This window comes from Varanus komodoensis, unplaced genomic scaffold (genome assembly GCF_004798865.1).
Source record: "Varanus komodoensis strain SLA01 unplaced genomic scaffold, ASM479886v1 scaffold28, whole genome shotgun sequence".
Taxonomy (NCBI): Eukaryota; Metazoa; Chordata; class Lepidosauria; order Squamata; family Varanidae; genus Varanus; species Varanus komodoensis.
In genome coordinates, this window is record NW_025335727.1 from 9,534,742 (window position 1) to 9,555,919 (window position 21,178).

Consider the following 21,178-nt stretch of genomic DNA (forward strand, 5'->3'; position numbering starts at 1 on the left):
GTCTGAATGAAGGTGAGACTCGGGTCCCCTGAGTCCACCTCTCTAACCATTGTTATGACTTTAAGGCATCATGAAGATCAGCTAAATCAAACTCCTGACTTTCAGCTAGATATAAAACTACTTCCATTATCTAGTATCTCCAAGATTGCTTCTAGTATTCTGTTTCCACTATTGGGCAGCCTGATGCCTCTGGGAAAATTATAAGCAAGGTAAAAGAATGATAAACCAACAACCTTTTGTGGTTTGTCCCTGACACTGGGTATTTTGAGGTATACTGCCCCTGCCCATTGAGGCACTCTTTAGCTTGGGTGGCTAAGTATGGTTGACAAGCTTGTCTTCCAGGCATGTGCGTAATGTTTGTTTCTCTTTCTCTTAAGGCCAGCTAAACTTAGTGGCTTTTATCCCATCTGTGGTAATGAGTGCCCAAAGTTCATTATGCATAGTATGAACTCTTTCCTCCTGTTTGTTGCAAACCTGCTGCCAATCTGTTTCATGAGCAGGCCTGCATTCTAGGATTATGAAAAAGTTTCTTTCTCTCTCCCTTCGTATCCCTGCTCCAGGCATAATTCTATAAATCTCTGCCAGTTTTCCCATTAGTCATATTTTTAAAAAAAAAATAAGAAAAGCCTCATTAGTTTTTCACATGGGGAAGGTGCTCCACATTACTAATCATTGTCTGTAGTGGCGGTGGCATTATTTTTAATGTGGCAGCAGCATAATTATCTGATGTAGTAGTGCTCTGCTGTTATATTTTCAGTCTTATTGCAGATCATTCTTTAAATCATGAATGTGTCTCTCTACTTTTCCTTTCAGGGCACACCAAGTCGACCATTTTAGGGAACTTTCCACAGTGACACAAATAGCTCTATAAACACAGCCCCTTTATACCTTATCACCTTATTTTAGGGATATCACTAATATTTACACATATTTATGCACTAATTTCATATATCCTCTTTTGGACAAGCTGTTGAAATTCACCACAGAATTTAAATGATTTTTCCTTGTTCCAGGGGGAAAATAGGGTGAGTAGATGCTTAACAGTTCAATCAGAAGTATGCACCATTGAGTTCAATGGAGCGTAATCATAGATCAATGGATGTACAGTTGCAGCCGAAATAACTCAAACCTACATTATCCCCTTGGTCTTTTGCACACTTTATCTGGACTCAACTAGTTTCTTTGGCTGAGTGTGTGTGCTTTTTGTGAGGTGTTCGAAGACTCACTCGCTGTCCCAGTGAGAAGCAACTACCTTTTCCTTTGCAGGTTCAGAATTGTCAGGACACACCTGCATTGTTATGCCTTGCAGAATGAACTATGACAGGTCATTTCCAAGAAGGCCTGATTGTCATGATTTCTCAGAAGTGCACATGCTTTTTCTGCCCTTGAAGTATAACAGAGCTAGATAACAGTATGCTTTTGTCACTTTTGCATTGTGAGAAATTATTACCTATCAGGAGTTCATACCTCAAACACTCTCTGCCTCTCTGACCCTCCTTTAGTAAGATATGGTGGATGATTTCCAAAGAGCACCACTCTTCAATATCTGCATATCATTGTGTTCTTCATTTCAGGGTTTCCAAACCATGCAAATTAAGTAGTCAGAAATTGCTGCCAGTAAGATGTTGTACTTGGGATCGCAGGTGTCTACTTATTAAAATTATACTACCTGTTTATCAAGTAGTCATGGGTATTTAGATCTCCTGCACATGTGCAGGCTTGTTCTGTATTTCAGAACTAGCAATACTTGATCTATTTCCATGTGATGTGAGACTGTTCTTCCTGTCAGGATATAATATTTGGATGCCTCCCAGGTTGGACATGCAGATCTGGCAATACAGCTCCTGGGGAGGAACTATTGTGGAGCGGTGGAACATGGTCTTTGTGCACAGATGATCCAATGCCTAGTATCTCCAGGTCAGATGGCAGTGGGTTGGGAACAGCCTGCCTGAGGCCCGGGGAGCCATATATTATACTGGATTAGGATTAGGTAGATAAACAACTGATCTGCTAGAAGGCAACTCACAATGCATGTGGGTGTAATTCATTCTCGATTCCTCAAGCATATCTGCCATTCACTCACTCCATTTGGAAAGAGGCATTGGTTCTTCCTTGGGTTTCATCATGAAACAAATGAAGGAAGGAGGATTTCAATGATATACTGTGTGGTATGGAGGTTTACAAGATTCACCACTCACATCTATAGCCATCACTGTGGATGGAAATATACATGGTTGTTTTATGGTTTTGGTTTTAACATTCTGAAAATAAAAAATATTCTTTACACAAGGACAAGAAGTTGTTTTCTGTCCTTTTTAAAAAATGGCAAAATGATAAAGTGTTATTTGAAACCTGTTTGTCTGGAATACAGGTAAGTATGTGGGTAAATGTACACCGACATTATGCCAAGCGGTAAATTGAAGTCACGGCAAAGCCACACTTTGATTACCTTCTTGACTTGTTTCCATCATTGTCAGGAAAACACAAGCAGTCCTTAGCAACTCTCTCTCTCTCTCTTGGAGGAAAAAAAATTCTCATTAAAAAAAAAACTCTGACAGTCAGGATTAATAAAACAACATGTGCGTAGCAAGAGCAATATCATCATTGCTAATCAACAATGAGAAATGTTGCCTGCAAGTCTAAACAGACCACAAAAATGTTGGAAAAGAGCACTTTTTTTGCTGTCGCTTGTGGTGAAGAAGGAGTGTTTGCTTATGTTCCTATTTGGCTGGAAATAACAAAAAAGAAGTAGTATATTGATGCTATATTAAGGCTTTGTGCTTGGCCTCGTATCTAACACGATTGTAATTTTCAAGAGCATAAGGAGAAACCTCAGGATTGAGGTGGGCAGCTGGTAACTGTCTCCCATGCATAACTGAGTTTTATGAAGTGCAACCTTATACAGGAAGTTATCAACCGGGAAGGTATGTAACCTACCAACTGTAAAGTTTATGGATACAGAAAGGAAACCAGTCACAAAAAGGCAGAAGAACCAGATGCCTCAGTTATCTTTCATCCTTAGCTCCCAGATGAACACATTCAGTCTGAAATTGCCAGCTCTCTATTCCACGGGCCAGACATTTTAACTAGGTCTGGGAACATAACACAAAAGCACCCTTTCAGTCTTGTTTGTGAAAATAGCTCTTACCAGCTGTCACTTGCTAGTCAAAGTGGGGAATTGGGAAGGGCAGGAATGAGCTGAAAGCCGTGTTTCTTAAACAAGTTGAATTCTCTCATTTAAAATTTACTTGCGTATTCTGGGGCCTCTCAAGCCATTTCTATGGTGCTGGGCCTATAACCAGGAATGTGGGGATTTTGTTTCACTGAACTTTTAAAGCAAACTGATTTAAGTTGTGCCTCATGAATTAATTGGTATCATCCTTTGGATTGTGTTCTAATCCAAATTTGCTGAGACAGTTCTTTCAGCTCAAAAGTTATAACAAAAGGGACATGAAATAAGCTTTTTAAGAAAAATGAATACAAAATGCATATTTGGAGAAAGCTAATTCAGATGTAAGTAGCCTGTAGTTGAAAAAGAAGGTGTAGGTTGATCATAAACAGGATCACATGGACTTATAAACTGAACACATGTAAAGCTGCAGAGATCCTTCCATGCACACCCAGATCTCTTTACAACTGCAATGAAAGACATTTGGGTGTGGGAACAAGGTTTTTATAACGGAAACGTAACATCCCCCATGGCTTTCCCATCATCCTCACATTCTTGTCCTCTCTAGTCTAAGTGATTCACCCACTAATGTCATAAGGAATGACAGATCATATCTGCCTAAGATTGTTACTGATAATAAGTGACACATTAACTCTGTCCACTTCCATGGAAAGACTTACACTTGTGCAAATATTCACATTAAATAAGAAGAAAAACACACAGTCTTTTAAATACACAGCTTTTAAGCATTCTTAAGAACTCCTTCCTAGCATCATATGATGTAAACCAGAGTTAGATGTGACAGAAGCTGTATGACAGGGCAATTTTGACAGAAATGGGATGAATCATATCCTTTCGTCTATCCCCCTGTAAGATACAATCTTTTAAAATAGCCAAAACAGTTGTGAAATATACTGTAAATGTAGGTGTTCTCTGCCATTAGTCCAGAACATGTCCAAGACTTCCAAATGAGTCAAAATGCTGTACAGCTATAGTTCATTCTAGATGGGGTTGCATTCCCTCTGAAAGTTCAGGTTTGTCGTCGGGGAGGGGGTGCTCCTAGATTTGTTGCTGTGACTGGAGTCCTGAGTGACTGCAGTCTCCTGGAGTACCTTTACCATTATTGATTCGTCAGCTACAACATTTCCTGGAGAGGAATTGCTTGGCCATAGAGATACAGATGCTAGTAACCCCAAGACTGGATTACCTCAATGTACATGCTCTGTGGGGCTGCCCATAAAGCTGCTCCAGAAGCTGAAGCTAGTGTGGAATGCAGCTGCTCACATATTCTGGGGAGCTACCCCTTTTCAGCAAGCAACTTCTTTGCTGACGGAACTGCACTGGATGCACATCTGGATATGAATCTCATAGAAACATAGAAACAGAGCGAGTCAGAAGGGGCCTCCCGGGCCATCTAGTCTGACCTCCGGCACCAGTCGGCTCTGCTCACGACATGCCTACCATGTGCATGACCAGCCTATCCTTGAACACCCGCACCGATGGGGCCACAACGACCTCTCGTGGAAGCCCATTCCACACCCTTGGGGTCCTAACTGTCAGGAAATGCTTCCTGGCATCCAAATGAAACCTTGGTTCCCTGAGCTTTGCTCTGTTGGAGCGCCTTCTGCCTTCCTCTGCAGGGGAGAACAGGTCTCTACCCATCTCCCTGTGACATCCCCTCACATCCCTGTATGTCGCCAACAGATCCCCTCTGAATCTCCTCAGACAGGTTTGAGATTCTGGCACTAGTGTACAAATCCCTAAACCACTTAGCTAAGAGAGTGCCCTCTCCTTGCCTGGTCATTGGGATCATCTGACGACATTCTGCTGGACCTTTTGCCTGGATGGAGTCCACCAGAACTCAGTATGGTTCCTCCACTTTGCTGGGCCTCCTGGCCTCTGGAGGTCAGACAGACTCTGAAACTATGTTGTTCTCAGCACTTACTGAAGGTGTCTTTGTTTTAGGAAGACTTCCTTGCTGCCCAGCCATGGTTTTTAATGTTACTATGCCCTTAATGAATTGTTTTTATTGTTTTATTCATTTTATCTTTTTAACATTCCATAATCTGTCTAAATATTGGATGAATAACTGGGAATCTGTCTAGATATTAGATACAATACATAAATGCTATAGATAGATAGATAGATAGATAGATAGATAGATAGATAGATAGATAGTTCTGTTATCTCCCCAATGTCAGGTGGCCAAAAAAAGAATTGTTGTTATTAATTATTTCAAAGAACGTTATAAGAAAAGTTGGGACTCTCTAAATGAGAGAGTTGGCCCAGTGGATGATATTTCAATTCTTAATTCATCATTTTCAGATTTCAAGTTAGTTGCTGTTGAGGAATGGAACGAGTATTTGGCTGGAGCAGCCACCTTTCAGTTACTATCAGGCACCTAGGAGGCGAAGCAAGCTGTCAAAAAGGGAAGGTTGTTGAGTAGCCCTTGGAGAAAAGCTCAAGGGTTTTTGAAGAACATAAGAGCTGAAATGGGACATGACTGAGAAGATGAAGGTGATCTAAAATCTCTATTACAATAACTCATGCTTCCCCAATCAGTAATAATAGAGATAGTAGAATGCCTGTATACAAAAATTGAAGTGTCATCTGGTTAAAATCTTTAAACTTACATATGGTTATATTTCTGAAGCCTCCTGGATTAATCATGACTTCAGAAAACAAGGAAAAATCAGATGGAGCAAAAGAGGCACTTTTGGCCTTTGCAGAAAAGCTACACTTGTATAAAAGTCTACAAAACACAAAGTAGCAGGAATATTGAAGTATCTATGGCCAAAACTTGTCTCCAGCAAAAAGAGCTTGGCTTGTCTCCAGCAAAAATGACACAGGTTTTGGGAAACAGTTCATCAGGTCTCAGAAAAGTATGAATTATCTGTGAAGCTCACATTACATGTTCTGTGTAGCGTGATTATTTTCAAGTTATGTAGGGGGTAGGGATTAAGAAGAGAGGCCCTGTGCAGAGAAGAGATTAGAGTTTTTGAAGGGTACTGCAGGATGGGTTCCCATAAGAACTGAAGAAATCAAAAGAACTGATATCTCAGCTGCCAACAGTCAAACGCCAGGCAAATAGACATGTTGTCAGGATTATTCAAAGTTAATTCAGATTGGTGGGTGTCTATTCTTGCAAAATTGCTCTTTTGTATTAAATATTTGGGTTACATTCCTCAGAGACAGAAAAATGGTATTGTGTCCACCCCCCTCCTTTTTTTTTAGATGACAAAACAAACCACAGTAATTATAGACTATTTGTTTGCCAGTTGTTGGCTCTAAACTCTATTCCAAGTTCTTAATGGATAAATTATTAGCCTGGAATGAGACTTGCTAATTGATATTGATCAATGTTTTATTTTGCAGCATCTGATTTAGCGATCACTTCATGGATCTTTGGAATCTGTGTTTGCCATCTTAGTTGATCTTTCATCACTATTCAATTTGGCAAACAGAACCAGTCAATGGAATAAATTTCTGGTCAAAAATATTGATAGGAGCATTATCCTCTCAAACACAGATTATATATATTCATTTTACTTGCAAAACTGGTGAGCAAATTGTGGCCTTCCTGATATTTTGGCCTATAATGTTCATGAGAGAGCACCATCTTGGCTAATGGACGGGATAGAAATTCAATGAATGAACAAATGATTCCTTATCATTGGCTATGGTGGGAAGATTATATGTGAGTTTTAAGTTAAAGCATCAAGAGATCCACCAGTTTCCTGCTGCTGTTTTACTCAGCATGAGATATGTAGGGTTTTTTTTTAAAGTTGAGAATTCAATGATGAGAAGTGAATTTCTCCAAATGAATTATGATAAAACTAAGATTTTGGTGTTTGTTAAATGTTTTAGCATGGAAATGTTTTAATAAATAAATAATAAAAATAAATAAATAAAAGAGCCCTTTGACATAAATGGTTAGCCATTGACAGCATATGGAAGGACAAACTATCCTGGAATTAATCAACACATCTTCCTTAGATGTCTCCTTAACTTCTCCTTAACTTAACTTCTGTCTCCTTAACTTCTCAGAATACATTGATAATGTCAGTAAGCATGTTGGCAGAGCAGATCTAATAGATATTGGACTTAGATTTCCAAGAATTCCTCACCAAAGGTTCATCAGCAAACTCATGGAATAAATGGAGGTCCTTTTATGGAAGAGTAACTGGTTAAAAAACACAAAGCAGAGAGTAGGAATAAAGGGTAAATTCTCCCTGCAGAGAGGTATAAACCCTGGGCTCCCACAGGGATCAGTATAAGGACCATTGTTTTTCCACTTGTTCATAAATGATCTTGAATCAGGAGTGAGCGGTGAGGTGGCCAAGTTTACTGAGCATATCAAATTATAGCTATGAAGAACTCCAATTTCTTTCCAAATGGGTGTCAAACAGCACATGAACTTCAGTGTATGCAAATATAAAGTGAAGCAAGTTGGAACAAAAACTCCCAACTTTATATTCAATGTGATTAACCAAGAAAGATATCTGTGGACAGCTGGCTGAAGATGTCAACCTCATGAATGGGTGCTGTGAAAAAGGCAAACTCTGAGTTAGATATATCTATTTATTACATTTATAAACTACTCCCTTAGGCCTTCTGGGAATTGTACAATCCAAAACAATATATAATAATACAATTCATATGATAAAGTTTATACAATAAAAATCCATAAAGAAAAATGCAATAAAATAATTAGGAAAGGAATGAAATATAAAACTGCAATGTCAAATCTATGAAGCAACCTCGCTTGGAATACTGTGTGCAGTTCTGGTCGCCATACTTAAAAATAGATATTATGAAGTTGGAATAATGCAGAACACTGCAACTAAAATGATGAAGGAGCTGGAGCAGCTCTTGTGCTAAGATTATCTGATTGTTTAGGTGAAAGGCAAGGTAAATGAAAGGAGAAACAATTGCATGAGGTGGACAAAGTAGCTATGAAGACATTTTTTTCTGTCTCTCATAATACTAAAAGCCAGTGGGGATCATCCCATGAAACTAGTTGGTGGGAGAATTGCTTCTTCACACAAGGCTTGTTAAACTATGGTGTTTATTCCCACTAGATCTAATGGGGGCTATCAGTTTGGATGGCTTTTAAGGGCTGATGGAAGAAATTCATGGAGGACAAGACTATTAGTGTCTACTAGTCCTAATGCTATGTATACAGTATAATTATGTACACAGATTGCTTGGGTACATGGATAGGAAGTGCAGTTCCTGGGTCAAGCAACTGAGAAATTAGTGTTGTGATATGCAAGTCACACTAAAGAAGGCTCTATTGTAAACTGCCCAGAGCCTATGGGAAGGAGGCAGTATATAAAAATCAAAATTGATAAATGGATGGAGTTTGGCACCCTCTCACTGCTAAAAAGAGTACAGGATAAAATCCCACAAAAACCTTTGGGGGAAGTTTTATGCCAACTGATTTCAGCTTTACTTTCCACACTTGCAAATAATATTATGCAAGAACTATTATGCAAAAACTATTACTCACGCTGATGAACAGTGAATTGTTGGAACTTCCATTAGGACGTGTTCCCAAACCATCTCCATCCACACACAGTTGGTCCTACTTAAGAACTAACATGGTTCAGCTCACAGCAATTTCAACTGGACCCTAAGAGCTAAGCATTCAAAGCCTTGGGCCTGGATAGATGACTATGACATTTTGATTTCTCCTAATTCATTTTTTAAAAATCTTATTTCTTTTTTGACTACAGAATTTTGTGAATTTTAATAAATTCATATCAAAACCAAACTGAACCAATTCTCACCCAGATCGGGCAAAGCAGGAATATTCAGGAGCAGAACTGATACAGGGTTACAGTTGGCCACACTACCACTGATAGTAGAGACACAGGCAAAGGGAAAGCCACACCTGAAATTGTAAAGGCTTTGAATTTTATCCACTCATTTCCATGGGTTTAATCTAAGTAGGACTAATATTAAAAAGAACCCTCTTACATTTTCTATTATATATCTATTCAAGTTAACCCCAGTTGCAGCGAGATAAAATGAATTCAGAATTAAACCTTAGAATCATTCTATTTTGCCTCTGGATACACATGTACATGTGCCATGCAAATGGGTCATTTGCATGAATTACTCCCAGATGATTTCCAGGAGGAGAAGGCTCCACTAGGGAGCCCTGCCTTTAACAGGAGGGTCTGGCATGATGCCATATGGATGACCAGTTCATACTATGTGTTTGCCCATGTGTCCACCCTTGGCAATCACTTTGGAAGTCACCTTCGGTCCTTGAAGCATGGTCCCAAGCTTTTTTAGAGAAACTAATGAGGGGGAGTCAATATGGAGTTTTAAGTGCTTCATGATTTTCATTTTGATTTATGCTTTAGGTTGATCAAAATTTCCATCCTTTTGTAGTGGAAAGAGGCAAAGAGGGCTTGTATAGCAATAACATACATGGAAAATAGTCACAAATCATTTATAAGTTTCTGATTGTTAACAGGTGGCTCTAGCAGAAGGCTGATTTCAACATGGTTACAATGACAATGGTATTTGTTCCCCCTGCAAATGAAGAGGGAGAGAGGATTCTGCGTGTCACCTGCAGCAGATCTTGTAATTTTGGCAGTGGGATCAGGAAGAGAATTAACACATCTATGTCTACTCAGATGGAAAATGCCTGTTTAGTAATAGTGATATGTATACTTCTCCATAATAATGTCTGACAACTCAAAAAGTGCAGAGCAGTGACTAAAAGCTGCATAAATTCTTCACTGAAGACAAATACTGCCTGAGCACTGTATAATAAGTGACTTTCTTGTCATAAAATAGCTACTCAAATGTGGATCTTAACATTCCAGCACTCAAAAAAAGATAAGCAGATGGTGAGGGCAGTAGCTATAGCCCATTTGCGAACTGGCTGTTCCACCTTCTGGTCACCAAAGTCACATGATCGACTAAGTTTTTGCCTGATTGGTCCACCTTTTTCTTTGAGATGCACGTTGGCTGGCCCTGGCCCATTGATGGCATTAGCCTTTTCCTTGTATTAATTGCAGGATGGATTGCTGATGATGGACTTTTGTGATAGATAGGCAAGCTCATAGATAGGCACAACTCATCTCAGGGTGATCTTATTAATCATTTTGGAGTCTCTTAAGGGAATGAAGATTATATTAGCATCATTGAGTTTCTAAGAGATAAATCTTCAATGGGACTGCAAATACAGCTAAATTCTGCTGCTGCCAAATAGCAAGGACACATACATTACTAGTTGCTGGCAAAAGCTTTGCTCATACATAAAACAAATTGCCATCAAGTTGCTTTGTCCACTTGTATTACCAGTGGGAATGGAGGCAGGGAAGAGTAGCCTGGTGGCAAAATCTTGCAAACCTTTGAAGATAATACTTTCTAAATTGTTCACTATTTTCCTGGACAATCTTTCACTCTGGGGTGTGGGCGTAAAAGTATTTTAGTGTTCGGAAAAATGAAAGCTTGACAGTAGTGGTTGATTTTGGCACAGTGTAATGGGTGGATGATGAGACGTCTTCTCATCATAAGGACTGGACATTGACTCGTGTTTTTTCTTCTTTTTTGTATAAGCTTGCCAAAGGCTGGAGCTTTCTGAGAATTAGGATACAAACAAGAGCTTCATTCTGTACTGAAGACAGCTTTAACATAGCATGACTAACATTGAAAAGTTGGCATAACAGAGTCCACTCAATCCTAGCAATAAGAATTGATATGTTAGCTAGCTTAAACAAGTCCATAGTAAGTTAGGGTAGAAAGCAATGCTACTTCAGTAGCCACATTATCCAGGTGGGTACTTTTTGTGCTTTACCCTTCCAGAGTCTTTGCAGCTTCTTCTACCTGATCCTTTCAACTGGATATGTTGTGGACGAAGTCAGAGGCCTTCTACACGCAACTAAGCTCTGGTCTCTCTCCAGTAATAAACATCATCCCAGGAGAAAAGACTAAGAAGGAATCTACTTGCATTTGGATCGTAAGCCAGCGTGTGTTTCTTAGGCCTCCAGAATGAGAGTTGCCAGACTCATATTGGCTGCACAATTGGAAGGCAAATCTATCTACCCTCAATGCATTATTAAAGATATGTGAAACTCTCCAACCAATTACTTTTAATCGTATCGATATGACTGAGAATTAAGCACATGTTTTCAATTTCTGCCCTTTCCATGAATGGAACTTGAGAGTGCTTAGCTTTGGCTGGATCGCACTCATTCTGATGTCTGCATGCACATTCTACAACCTGTGTTGGGACCAAATCTGTCCTGCTGAAACTAAGTTTCTAAATAGACGTGTGCATCAGTCTGAAGAGTGCAATCCGGTGCCCTCCACCTTGGCTGCGTGAACTCGAACCAGCTTATGCGTATGCGTATTTAGTGCGTGACGCAAGGCATGGTGGCAGCGGCCTTCCCCACTGTGCCACCTTGTGCTGCAGAGGGGAAGGAAAGGAGGCTGAGCACCGCTTGGGTGTGATCTAAGCTGTCAGCCCCAGCCTCATCACATCTCTGCTGCTTCCCATCTCTGCTCCTCTGGTGCACACCCTAGCCCTCTCCCTGTTCCCCAGGGCTGACTGGGGGGCAGGCAATGCCGTTCTTTTTGCACTGGCTTTGAGAGAAGAGCAGGGGCTCAGTGCTTAGTGTCCCAGCTCCACCGATCCCTGTGCCCCCCCAGACAATGTCAGAAGACCATGGACTTGTGTCCCAAATAAAGGAGAAATGTGCAGAATATCCACAAACTTGCCCATTAACTGTTTGCTTTGTTTTCAGCATAATGCATGCACAAGAAATGAGTTACACATACTGAACAACGTTATATAATCCTAGTTTTATTGAGTTCATAATTATGGCTAGATAAATGCAAATAAAGGCTTCCCTCCATACCAAAAAGTCACAAAGTCCTGCATACAGAAAATCTGCAAGTTAGGAAAACATCTAGCCTAAGACATAGAAGCATAGAAACAGAGTGAGTCAGAAGGGGCCTCCTGGGCCATCTAGTCTGACCGCCGGCAGACCTTACTCCTGAACACCTGGTATTTTGTGTGGAAGGGATTTAGTACAGAGAGGTATGGCACTGTAGTGTCCATGAGAAGTGGAGACAGAACAGACATGGGTTTTCTGCCTTGGTGAGCATTCGGTCTAAACAGCATTACAATCATAACTCTAAAACCACAAATACACAGTTAAATACAATTAAATTTTGATAGCAACATAAGAGAGCTTGCACAGATAAAAATGTCTTTTAAAAATGTCTTAACTGGTGTTTAAACGAGAGAAGTGTGGTGGATAGCCCAGCTACCACCAGAAAGGAGCTCTGCATAGAATGCGTACGCTCTCCCAGGCATGTGATTCCCTATCCCACTTTTCCAGGGAATGCCTTTCAGATGCTGGAGCCTTTTATGTAAGCTCTCTGATGAACACACAGGGGTTGGCCCAGGTCCTTTACCCTCTCCCATATGCTCAACTACCCAGAATGAAAAAGCCTCCCTATTTTACCACGTGAATATAAATCTGGACTTGGTTTTATTTCAGGTCTACCATCAGGAGTAGGCATTGCTGGGCATCAGCCAAGGTCCTCATTCCAGAAGGGAGCTCAGTAAGGGATGGCTAGTGAAAGCAGCTTGTTCAAGGCCCCCCAAAAATCTGGAATAGCACTGTCAGTTTTAGGACTTGCAACCACGGGTTCAGGGAGGAATCTGTAGCGGGCCTGTAACTAACACCGATTCCTTCACCCTTCAGGTGCAAAGAGCAGGTTTGACGATGATGACAGAAGAGAAAAAGAGCAAGGGAGAGCCATCTTCTGATCCTGATCTCCCCCAACCCCATCCCATGGCCACAGTTGCTAAAAAAACAACAACAAATGAACAGATGCTTGGGAGGAGTTGTCATGTGCTAAATGTATTGTTTGGTTTGGGATCTTTCTGCCTATCATGAAAGATTTGGGTATCTGACAAACTTTATTCAATGTATTCAGTGCGTACATTTCTATACCACTGAATAGTTGAAGTTTGCAAAGATTCAAATCCATTAAAATCATACACACGCTTCTAAGCAATTTTACATAATCACCCCATCATGTGCTGCCAAGTGTGTGAGAGGAGAGGACGGTCTTAACCTGGTGCCAAAAATACAACAATGCTGGCATCAGGCAGGTCTTGCTGGGGAAATGATTCTCCCCTGAGAAATCTCTCTGCCTTGTTGCCACCTCCCTTGTTACGGTCACCTGGAGGAGAGCATTAAATGAGAAGTGTAGCATAAGCAGTGGTGCTCTGTCAGGTACTGTGATCCCAAGCCATGCAAGGCTTTACTGGTTGAAACCAGCACCTTGGATCAGGCTTGGAAACATCTAGGTGGCCAGTTCAAGCAGATCAGATATGTTTTATGTTTGGAACCCCTTATCAACCTGGCTGCCACGTATTACACAAGTTGCAGCCCCAGTGGTAGTTGTAACACAGAGTGTGTTGGAGCAGCCTGGCTCAGAGATTACCAAAGCATAGATTAACCAAGGTCAAGTTATCCCGCTCCAGATGGAGGCACAACTCCTCAGATGTGGAAGTGTACCTACAGGGAGAGGAAAGCCCAAAAGCTCTTGGTAAGTGAAGGAGAGAAAAGGCAAATAGGACAGCAGAGCAGGCTTCTGTTTGCCTAAGTAATAACTAACACAATATTGGAAATAGCTTGCAGGAAGAAGCAGATGACTCACTGGAAGGAATGTTACCACCTTGAGCAATTGTGTCACGAAACGGAGTAAAAACAAAACCTTATCTGCTGCTGTTCTGGCCCGAATAAACCTTAAGAGAACTCACAATAAAACCCAGATGCCTCTCCATATCACTTAATTCCCCAGTGGGGCTACCAAGAAGGTCATCTCAGTGTGTATTCAACCGTAGTTGAGATAACATATGGACATCATGACAAGGGGAAACGAGGCTGGCACATGGAGGCTGGATGGCATCCTTGCTGAGATAAGGTCGGGAGAGGCCAGATGTTGCAATATCCGTGGATCGTTTTCCTATCCCTTTGAGTGGGTCTTGTGCAGAAAATCACTCTTGTGGAATGTGCCCAGGATGATCTTTTCTTTTTCCTGTGGGATAAACAAGTAACATTCTAACTACTGATGCATCTAAAATGTCTCTTTGGCTCTTAGGGAAGGAATAAGAAGGTATAATTTCCATGTCTGTCTTGCTGGCAACTTCCAGTACTGTGTTGGTTATTACTTAGGCAAACAGAAACCTGCAGCCAATCAAAATAATATGCTTGGCAGGAAAGCTGGGCAAAATTTAATAGCTCTGGTTCTTCAACATAAAAAGGATAAAAATGGAATAATAATTTCTGGCAGGGAGGAGCAGGGAATATTTAAAATTCTGATTGTGTTCCTATGAGGTTAACATTATAATTACTGAAATATAACCTAAAACATGCTTTGCTGTCCCCATGAACTGAACTGCAAATAAAAATGTTTGGGATTTAAATGGGTGGCAAATCCGCAAGGTGTCGGGCCTGGCAGGCGGGAGACAGGAGTCTTTGTCATCTCTCCAAGTAACTGGACCAAAGATGTTTTCCATACTGAGAGAGAGGATTCGGGATGTTCTTAGGGACCTTTGGAGCAGCAGGGTGGGTTGCACTCCATTTCCCCCCAGTCAGACTTGCCCCAATATTTGCAACTCCATTCGCTTTTTGGCTCTGATTTGCTCTGAGCTCAGCTCCCTGTCAAGGAATGACACTTTTGAGCAAAGATGGCAAAGTTGAAATTCCACAAGGTCATCTCTCTTGTGCAGCTTTGTAGCTTCTCCTTCACACAGCCACTGCACACTTGTTACTGTGTGGTTGCACATCCTTGGGAAACAACAACATCCATCTATTCCTAGTGATGTACAGAGGGAGGAATTTAAAAATGCATCGATCTCCCACTAGTGAGTTCCAAAGGCAATTCGACACTTAGATCAGTGACAGACATTGACAATGAATGCTGCTGTAAGTAAAGTTTGATTTTTTAAAATTGATGGCTACACAGAATCCTGGAAATGCAATTCCCTAAGTGTTTCTGTTGCTCTAAATACTCACAAAGATGTTATATTGGAAAGATGGACTGAAACTGCTACTTTATATATTCAATTTCTCAGTTGTCCCTCCATCTTTTGCAATTGCATTCGACTGTTTTAAACCAGATGTTCCAGCTTCAAAATTAAAGATGTGGCAGTGAAGTCGCACAAGGATAGAGAATTATGGAATATGCTGTTCTCATGATCAGCAGCCTTGTAACAAATACTCTCTGGTAGGTCACAATGAAATCTTGCAAGGATGGGCAGACCATGATGGGAATGTGTTGACTGATTTTTATCTTGAGTCTGAAGCAAATGGATACTTCCCAGTTCTTCCCTTGTTAGTCTTGCAAGATTTTACTGCAAAAACATGAGAGACAGTACAGTTTGCAGTGATTGCTGAAACCAGAAGAAAGTGAAAAAAACATTTTTTATGAGCTGTTCAGAATTGGAATAGGAATAATGCGAACATAGTGACAAAAATGAATTTCCTTTAAACACGCATACACATTTTAATGTAAAACCCTTAGTGACATTTTTTGTTCCATCCCCTGTATTGATGACGAATTTGTTCCTTCTGGCTTAGCATTTCTGAAATATAATATAGAGTTCTAGTCCTATAATATTTTACAAGAGACACTATAGCATTCTTTGATTTCAAGAGGCTTTCAAAACTAATCAGCTCACAAAATGATTTTATCCAGGCATGTTTGTAATATATTTTACTGTTTTCATTGCTGGCATTAAGCTAAGACTATTTTAGAACAAAATTCATACTGAAGTCTTATAAAACAGAGTATAAACAAGTCTGTTAACATTTATGGCACATTCATGAAATCTAAGCTATACATTATATATGCCTCATGCAAACAAAATATGCATAATCGCTACCTGGACAGTTTCCTCATGGCTAAATGACCATTTAACATATTAAGGGTACAATCCGGTGTGTGTTTAGCCAGAAAAAAGCATGCTGTTTGGGGCATGATGGGAGTTGTAGGCCTGTTTTCTGTCTAAACATGCATCAGATCACACTTTATGCCATATTTTAAACCATACAATCTCCTTTTTTGGCATTTTATTATGATAAACATGGAGAGAAACTTGAAGAAATTGATGTCAGCAATGGTATTTTCAGACCATTATTTGAAAAGTAATGTCAACGTATTTTCTTTTACCCCAATACTGTTCCCTTATTTATAGCTTAGAAAGGGAATTCTAGATACAGAATTCTTTATCACATTTACAGTATTATTTACAGTTAAAAATTCAAAAGGATGGGTTGCTTTCCCACAATGGAAATGAATTAGAAAAATGAAATAGAAATTATAATTTAGCAATGTTTCATTTTTTGTGTTGAGTAGTAAAGAAATTCAAAGAGAACATATGGGGTGAGATCCAATTAAAATAAGATTCACTACAAAACAGAATGCACTAAAACAAGGTTTGTGCCTTTGGAATTCACTGATTTAGATCCATTCCCCATTTGTGAAAACACTGCAAATAAATCCCTCTGGTGCAAGCTACATTTTTTGGATAAGGCTCTTCTTAGCCCCATGTTGACTATTACATGTGTGTGTATATACAAATTACATGTCTGTGGGACACAGGAAAAACATGCAGCAACAGTAGATAAGTAACAACCAGTCCTATATTGTGAGAATTATAATCCAGTTTTAAATCCCATCTGAACAGAGTGACTGACTAAAAAACCTATACATAATGGGAAACATGCATCCAGAGCTTTAGACTAACAAACTCAAACTAAATATTACCTGAGTGAGATAGAAGATAATTAACTCTAATTACCTTTGAATTCCCTTTTATAGCTGCATTGTCATGGAACAGAAGAAAATGGTATTGATCTCCAATTCAGAGAGTTGAAGGCAAGCAGAGTTTAAGGTCTGCTTAAGGCATGAAGTTCACTTGTCCCATTGACTTCACTGGGTGTAAACAATAAATCTTTGGTTTCGTAGAGCCACTGAATGGAAGCTCAGAGGGGAAAGAATCTCCTCTTAATAACTATGTACAAACTATATTCCGGGTGCAGTACTTACTAGGCAATGTCATGGACTTGACAGAAAGCTAACCAAAAAGTTGTATGGCTTGTTATGGCTGAAGGAAGAAGCAATGGGATGCAGTAGAGCAATAGTTTAGATGGGTTGGGCATATTCAAACTCAGTAGCTGAATCCCAGAAGCTCTGTCATTTCGGTATCCATGAAGCCAGACAGGAGATGTTGTGGGATTTGGGTAGTATCACTGAATCTTTTATCCAATTTACCCTGGTATGCCCAATTACTTACGGGTATATCCATAAAGGAATTCTACCATGTCAACGACGTGTGGTGAGTATGCTGTCAGAATGTGCCCCCATGTGGTGCAAGCTGGGATTTATTAGAGCAGAATGCAGATTTGGTTTTAGTGGTTCACTCTTATTGTGCTGGAGCGTACTAACTTGTTCCACGGGAAACTTCCCTAGAAAGCACCATCCCCTGTCAAAATGAACACAGTAGAGGTACATGGTAGTGAATTTAAGCTCCCAACAAGAAATGTGAAAACTGGCCTTTGAGATGGGTATTTCAGTGGCGTATTCATTAACTGTACTCATTATGTGTGAGTTGCACTCTTTAGTGTGCCTTGCAAAGGACCTGTGCTTTATACTTAGTGTGGGAGGCAGATTCAAGTAACTGCTGGCATGTATATTTTCAGTTTTAAAAAGCTGATTCTTTTCCTTTGAATCTCTTGGTAGAACCTGAAATCACTTTGCAATTAGTACACTGTTGTTTAATTAAGTCTGCATCATATCTCCTACATTCTGTCCTAAAATAGTTATACAGTATGGATTGTGATAAACTGCAGACTTCATTCCCATATCCCTCTCCTGCTATGTTTTGTGTAACGTCTAGCCAGAAGAGAAGTTCTGGAGAACTTGCAGGCTAGCTTACTACTTTATGACATCTTATGGCACCCAGGAAACCATGGCTTTCGATTTTCTTTTCCTAACAGATCACCATCTTTTTCCTTTCAATTGCTGCAAGGCATATTGATTGCTAAAAGGTAGCATTCCTGAGAGTGCAGCACCAGCACCTCTCTTATCTCTGAGCGTCACCTCTGAGGATGCAGAATAATAGCACCTGACTCCCCAAAACATTTCAAGGAGCAAGCAAGGAACTGCTCATTGCACCTCATCAATGAATTGCTGAATATTCAGGGTTGGGCAGTGTTTATTTTCAAGTGAGGCTGACTATTGGTTCTAAGGCAGAACATTTAAATCATAGGTTTCAACAAACTGTTAGCACCAGAATAGTTTTTCATTAATTAGCAGAACATTGTCATTTCTTAATATTGCCACAATTCACAGATGCAAAGCCTTATTTAACCCAGACGAGCTAGTATGTGCCCTTTAAAAAAAAAACTCAAAAAGATTTACACTCCTTCAGACTTGTTGACATTTTAACTACCAAGGATCTGATCATTCTCTCACAGCTAATGTGATATATGTCTTCATTCAGATGAAAAGATCCCAGTTAGTTGGTTCAATTAGCTGGCTGGTCCCTTATTTTCATTTTTAGGGTTTTGTGTATGAAGTCTGCTTCTGCATACAGATCTTCTTTGCTAGATATTTGACTTCTGCCGAATATCTGCTCTTCTTGAAGAAATGGCTATTTGTTTTAAAAAATTGTTCAACCCTTAGATGACTTGAATAATTTGGCTTGAAAAAGATACAGAGCTGGTTCACATAATTAAAAAAAAAACTTTATACAAATACTTCTTTGTGCAATTTCTTTTGAAAACAAGACCTTACAATTCTTCCACTCAAGTAAGGCTCTCTAATATGGCTGATGACAAAGTTGAGAAAATTCTGTATTTTGTACTTACGAAAAAGCAGGATGGACCCTTGGAAAGGATACTAAGTGTGGATTAATTAGAAGGAAGCTGGAGGTCAAGAATAAATAAACAGAACAGAGCTACAAACTTTTAAAAGGAATCCAGCTACTTAATGGACACTGTGGACTTGCATGAAGAAGTGTGAATTCTTCAGTACAGTTCAAGCTGAAATGAATAGCAGCTCTCATTTCCAAAGTTAAATACCGTCTGTGCATATAAAACAGTTCATTTATTAGCCCAAGTATTCCTGTTGTGGTAATCTTGAAAAAGCATTCCATTTCTTCTGAGTTTGTTCTTCATATGAAGGAAGTTTTGAAGGGCCACCTAGAGAATTACAGATAAATAAATACACATCGCAGTCCAGATGACATATTCTATGAGATTTAACACAGATTATACAGTTTTTACTTCAGTAATCTAATGAAGCATACATTCCCCAAGTGGAAATAGTAGCGAATATAAGAATTCTGAATGACTTGATCAAGTATCATCCTATCACCATTTTACCAAGCAGCCCCCCTCCAAATGCAGCGGATTGCACCTTTCCACCATTGGTTGGCTGGGGACGATGGAAGGTACAGTCCATAACATCTGGAGTTCACCAGTTTTGGACTGTGGGACAAGTCCTGCATCTTTGCTGTACCAGTGGAAAGGCAGATAGCACCGAGAAACCCACAAAAATGAGATGAAGACTGTAGCCTTCACTCATAATTGGTGCCCAGCACATGGTATTTGGCAGTATCTTGCTTCTGAATATGTAAGCTTCTGTTTGACAGCCATGGTTAATAGCTACTGACACTTTCCCTTATCCTCAGGAATGCTCCACATTTTTAAAAAACCATATAAGCATGGTGGTTATCTACATCTTACGGCAGTGAATTCATTACGCTCTTAATGTATTTGGAAGTGGGGACATGCATTGTATCCCTACTGTTCAGGTGTTACCAAACTCTTGGGTGTAGGAACTGAAAAGTAAATGGTAGCATCAGAGACCTGCTCTAATGGGGGTGTTGCTTCATGTGCAAAATTAGCAAGTTTTTGAATCTGTGCAGCTGCTAACTAGTCTTTGATGCAACTGATGCAGTTTGACCTGGGAGGAGCTCTGAGGGAGCCATTGAAGTAGCCCGATTTTTGCTGCTGCTGCCTGCAAAGTAAGAGGAATTTTTAAAAGGATTTCAAACTAGCCTTAGCTCCATCCCTGACCTGTAACATTAAGAGTGACCTGCATTATAGGGCTGCCATAAGCTGCTCAATTTTGGCACAGCATCCCATCTGCTGATACTAATTCACTTGCATGTGAGAATAAGAGCACTGGATATCAGTGCAGCATGTTATAACCCGCTCTATCAGCTTTAGTCCAACCTGACCAGGGGGCATGATATTTCTGGACAACACTGCGAGATTGCTGTAAACTACTCAGAAGCCATGCTGAACTATGTGGTGTGGACTGAACTGCTCCTGTTGTTGTTCCCTGCCATCAAGTCAACTCCAACTTATGGCGACACTATGAAAGAAAGCCTCCCACAATGCCCTCTCCAGGGCAGCCTTGCGCAGTTCTTGTAACTCGAGGCTGTGGCTTCCTTCATGGGGTTGATCCATTCATGAACTAAACTGTAGGGTTGCCAGAAACCATCATCTCCTAACCACAGTCTATTCTCATTTGCAGCAGCAGGACCATTTCTTCTATTATTTTGATTGTTTTATATTTTGTTAGCTAACTCTTAGTAGTGAGGATAGGCAAACTGTTTCCTAGTCCCAGCTATATTAAAACTGTGGATTTCTCCACCGATTTCTGTGGGCAGTTCTCACTTAGCTACCTGGGGTAGCTAAAAATAACATTTCAGTAGGAATCAGAGATGGTCCTCTGGGCCCTTTTTATATCTATATGTCTCATCTTTTATTCCCTTTGTTCATCTTTTGTGGAGGATGAAAGAAAAAAGGAATGGTCAGCAGAGGAAAAAACAAAGAAATGTAATTAACAGTCTTTGACTCTTTTTTACTCCTTCTACACACCTTGCCTTCTTTCTCAGCTCACCTTCCCTGCTCACTTCCCAACTGAACAACAAGATTTTGAAGACTG

The 21,178-nt window shown here is 40.1% G+C and overlaps 1 protein-coding gene across 4 annotated transcripts in view; it reads right to left on the reverse strand.

Moving 5' to 3' along the window:
* Positions 1-11,986: 11,986 nt before the first annotated feature.
* The window catches only part of LOC123025681 (multiple epidermal growth factor-like domains protein 6), a 243,179-nt gene continuing 233,987 nt past the window's right edge, over positions 11,987-21,178 (reverse strand). For 3 of the 4 annotated variants that reach the window (XM_044434649.1, XM_044434647.1, XM_044434646.1), the window contains one exon: positions 18,417-19,422. In XM_044434649.1, the coding sequence (XP_044290584.1) occupies positions 19,331-19,422 (92 nt within the window). In that variant the 3' untranslated portion in view covers positions 18,417-19,330. Of the gene's footprint in view, positions 14,252-15,231; positions 17,703-18,416; positions 19,423-21,178 lie in introns of those variants that run through there. The other variant, XR_006415151.1, reaches the window with a different exon arrangement.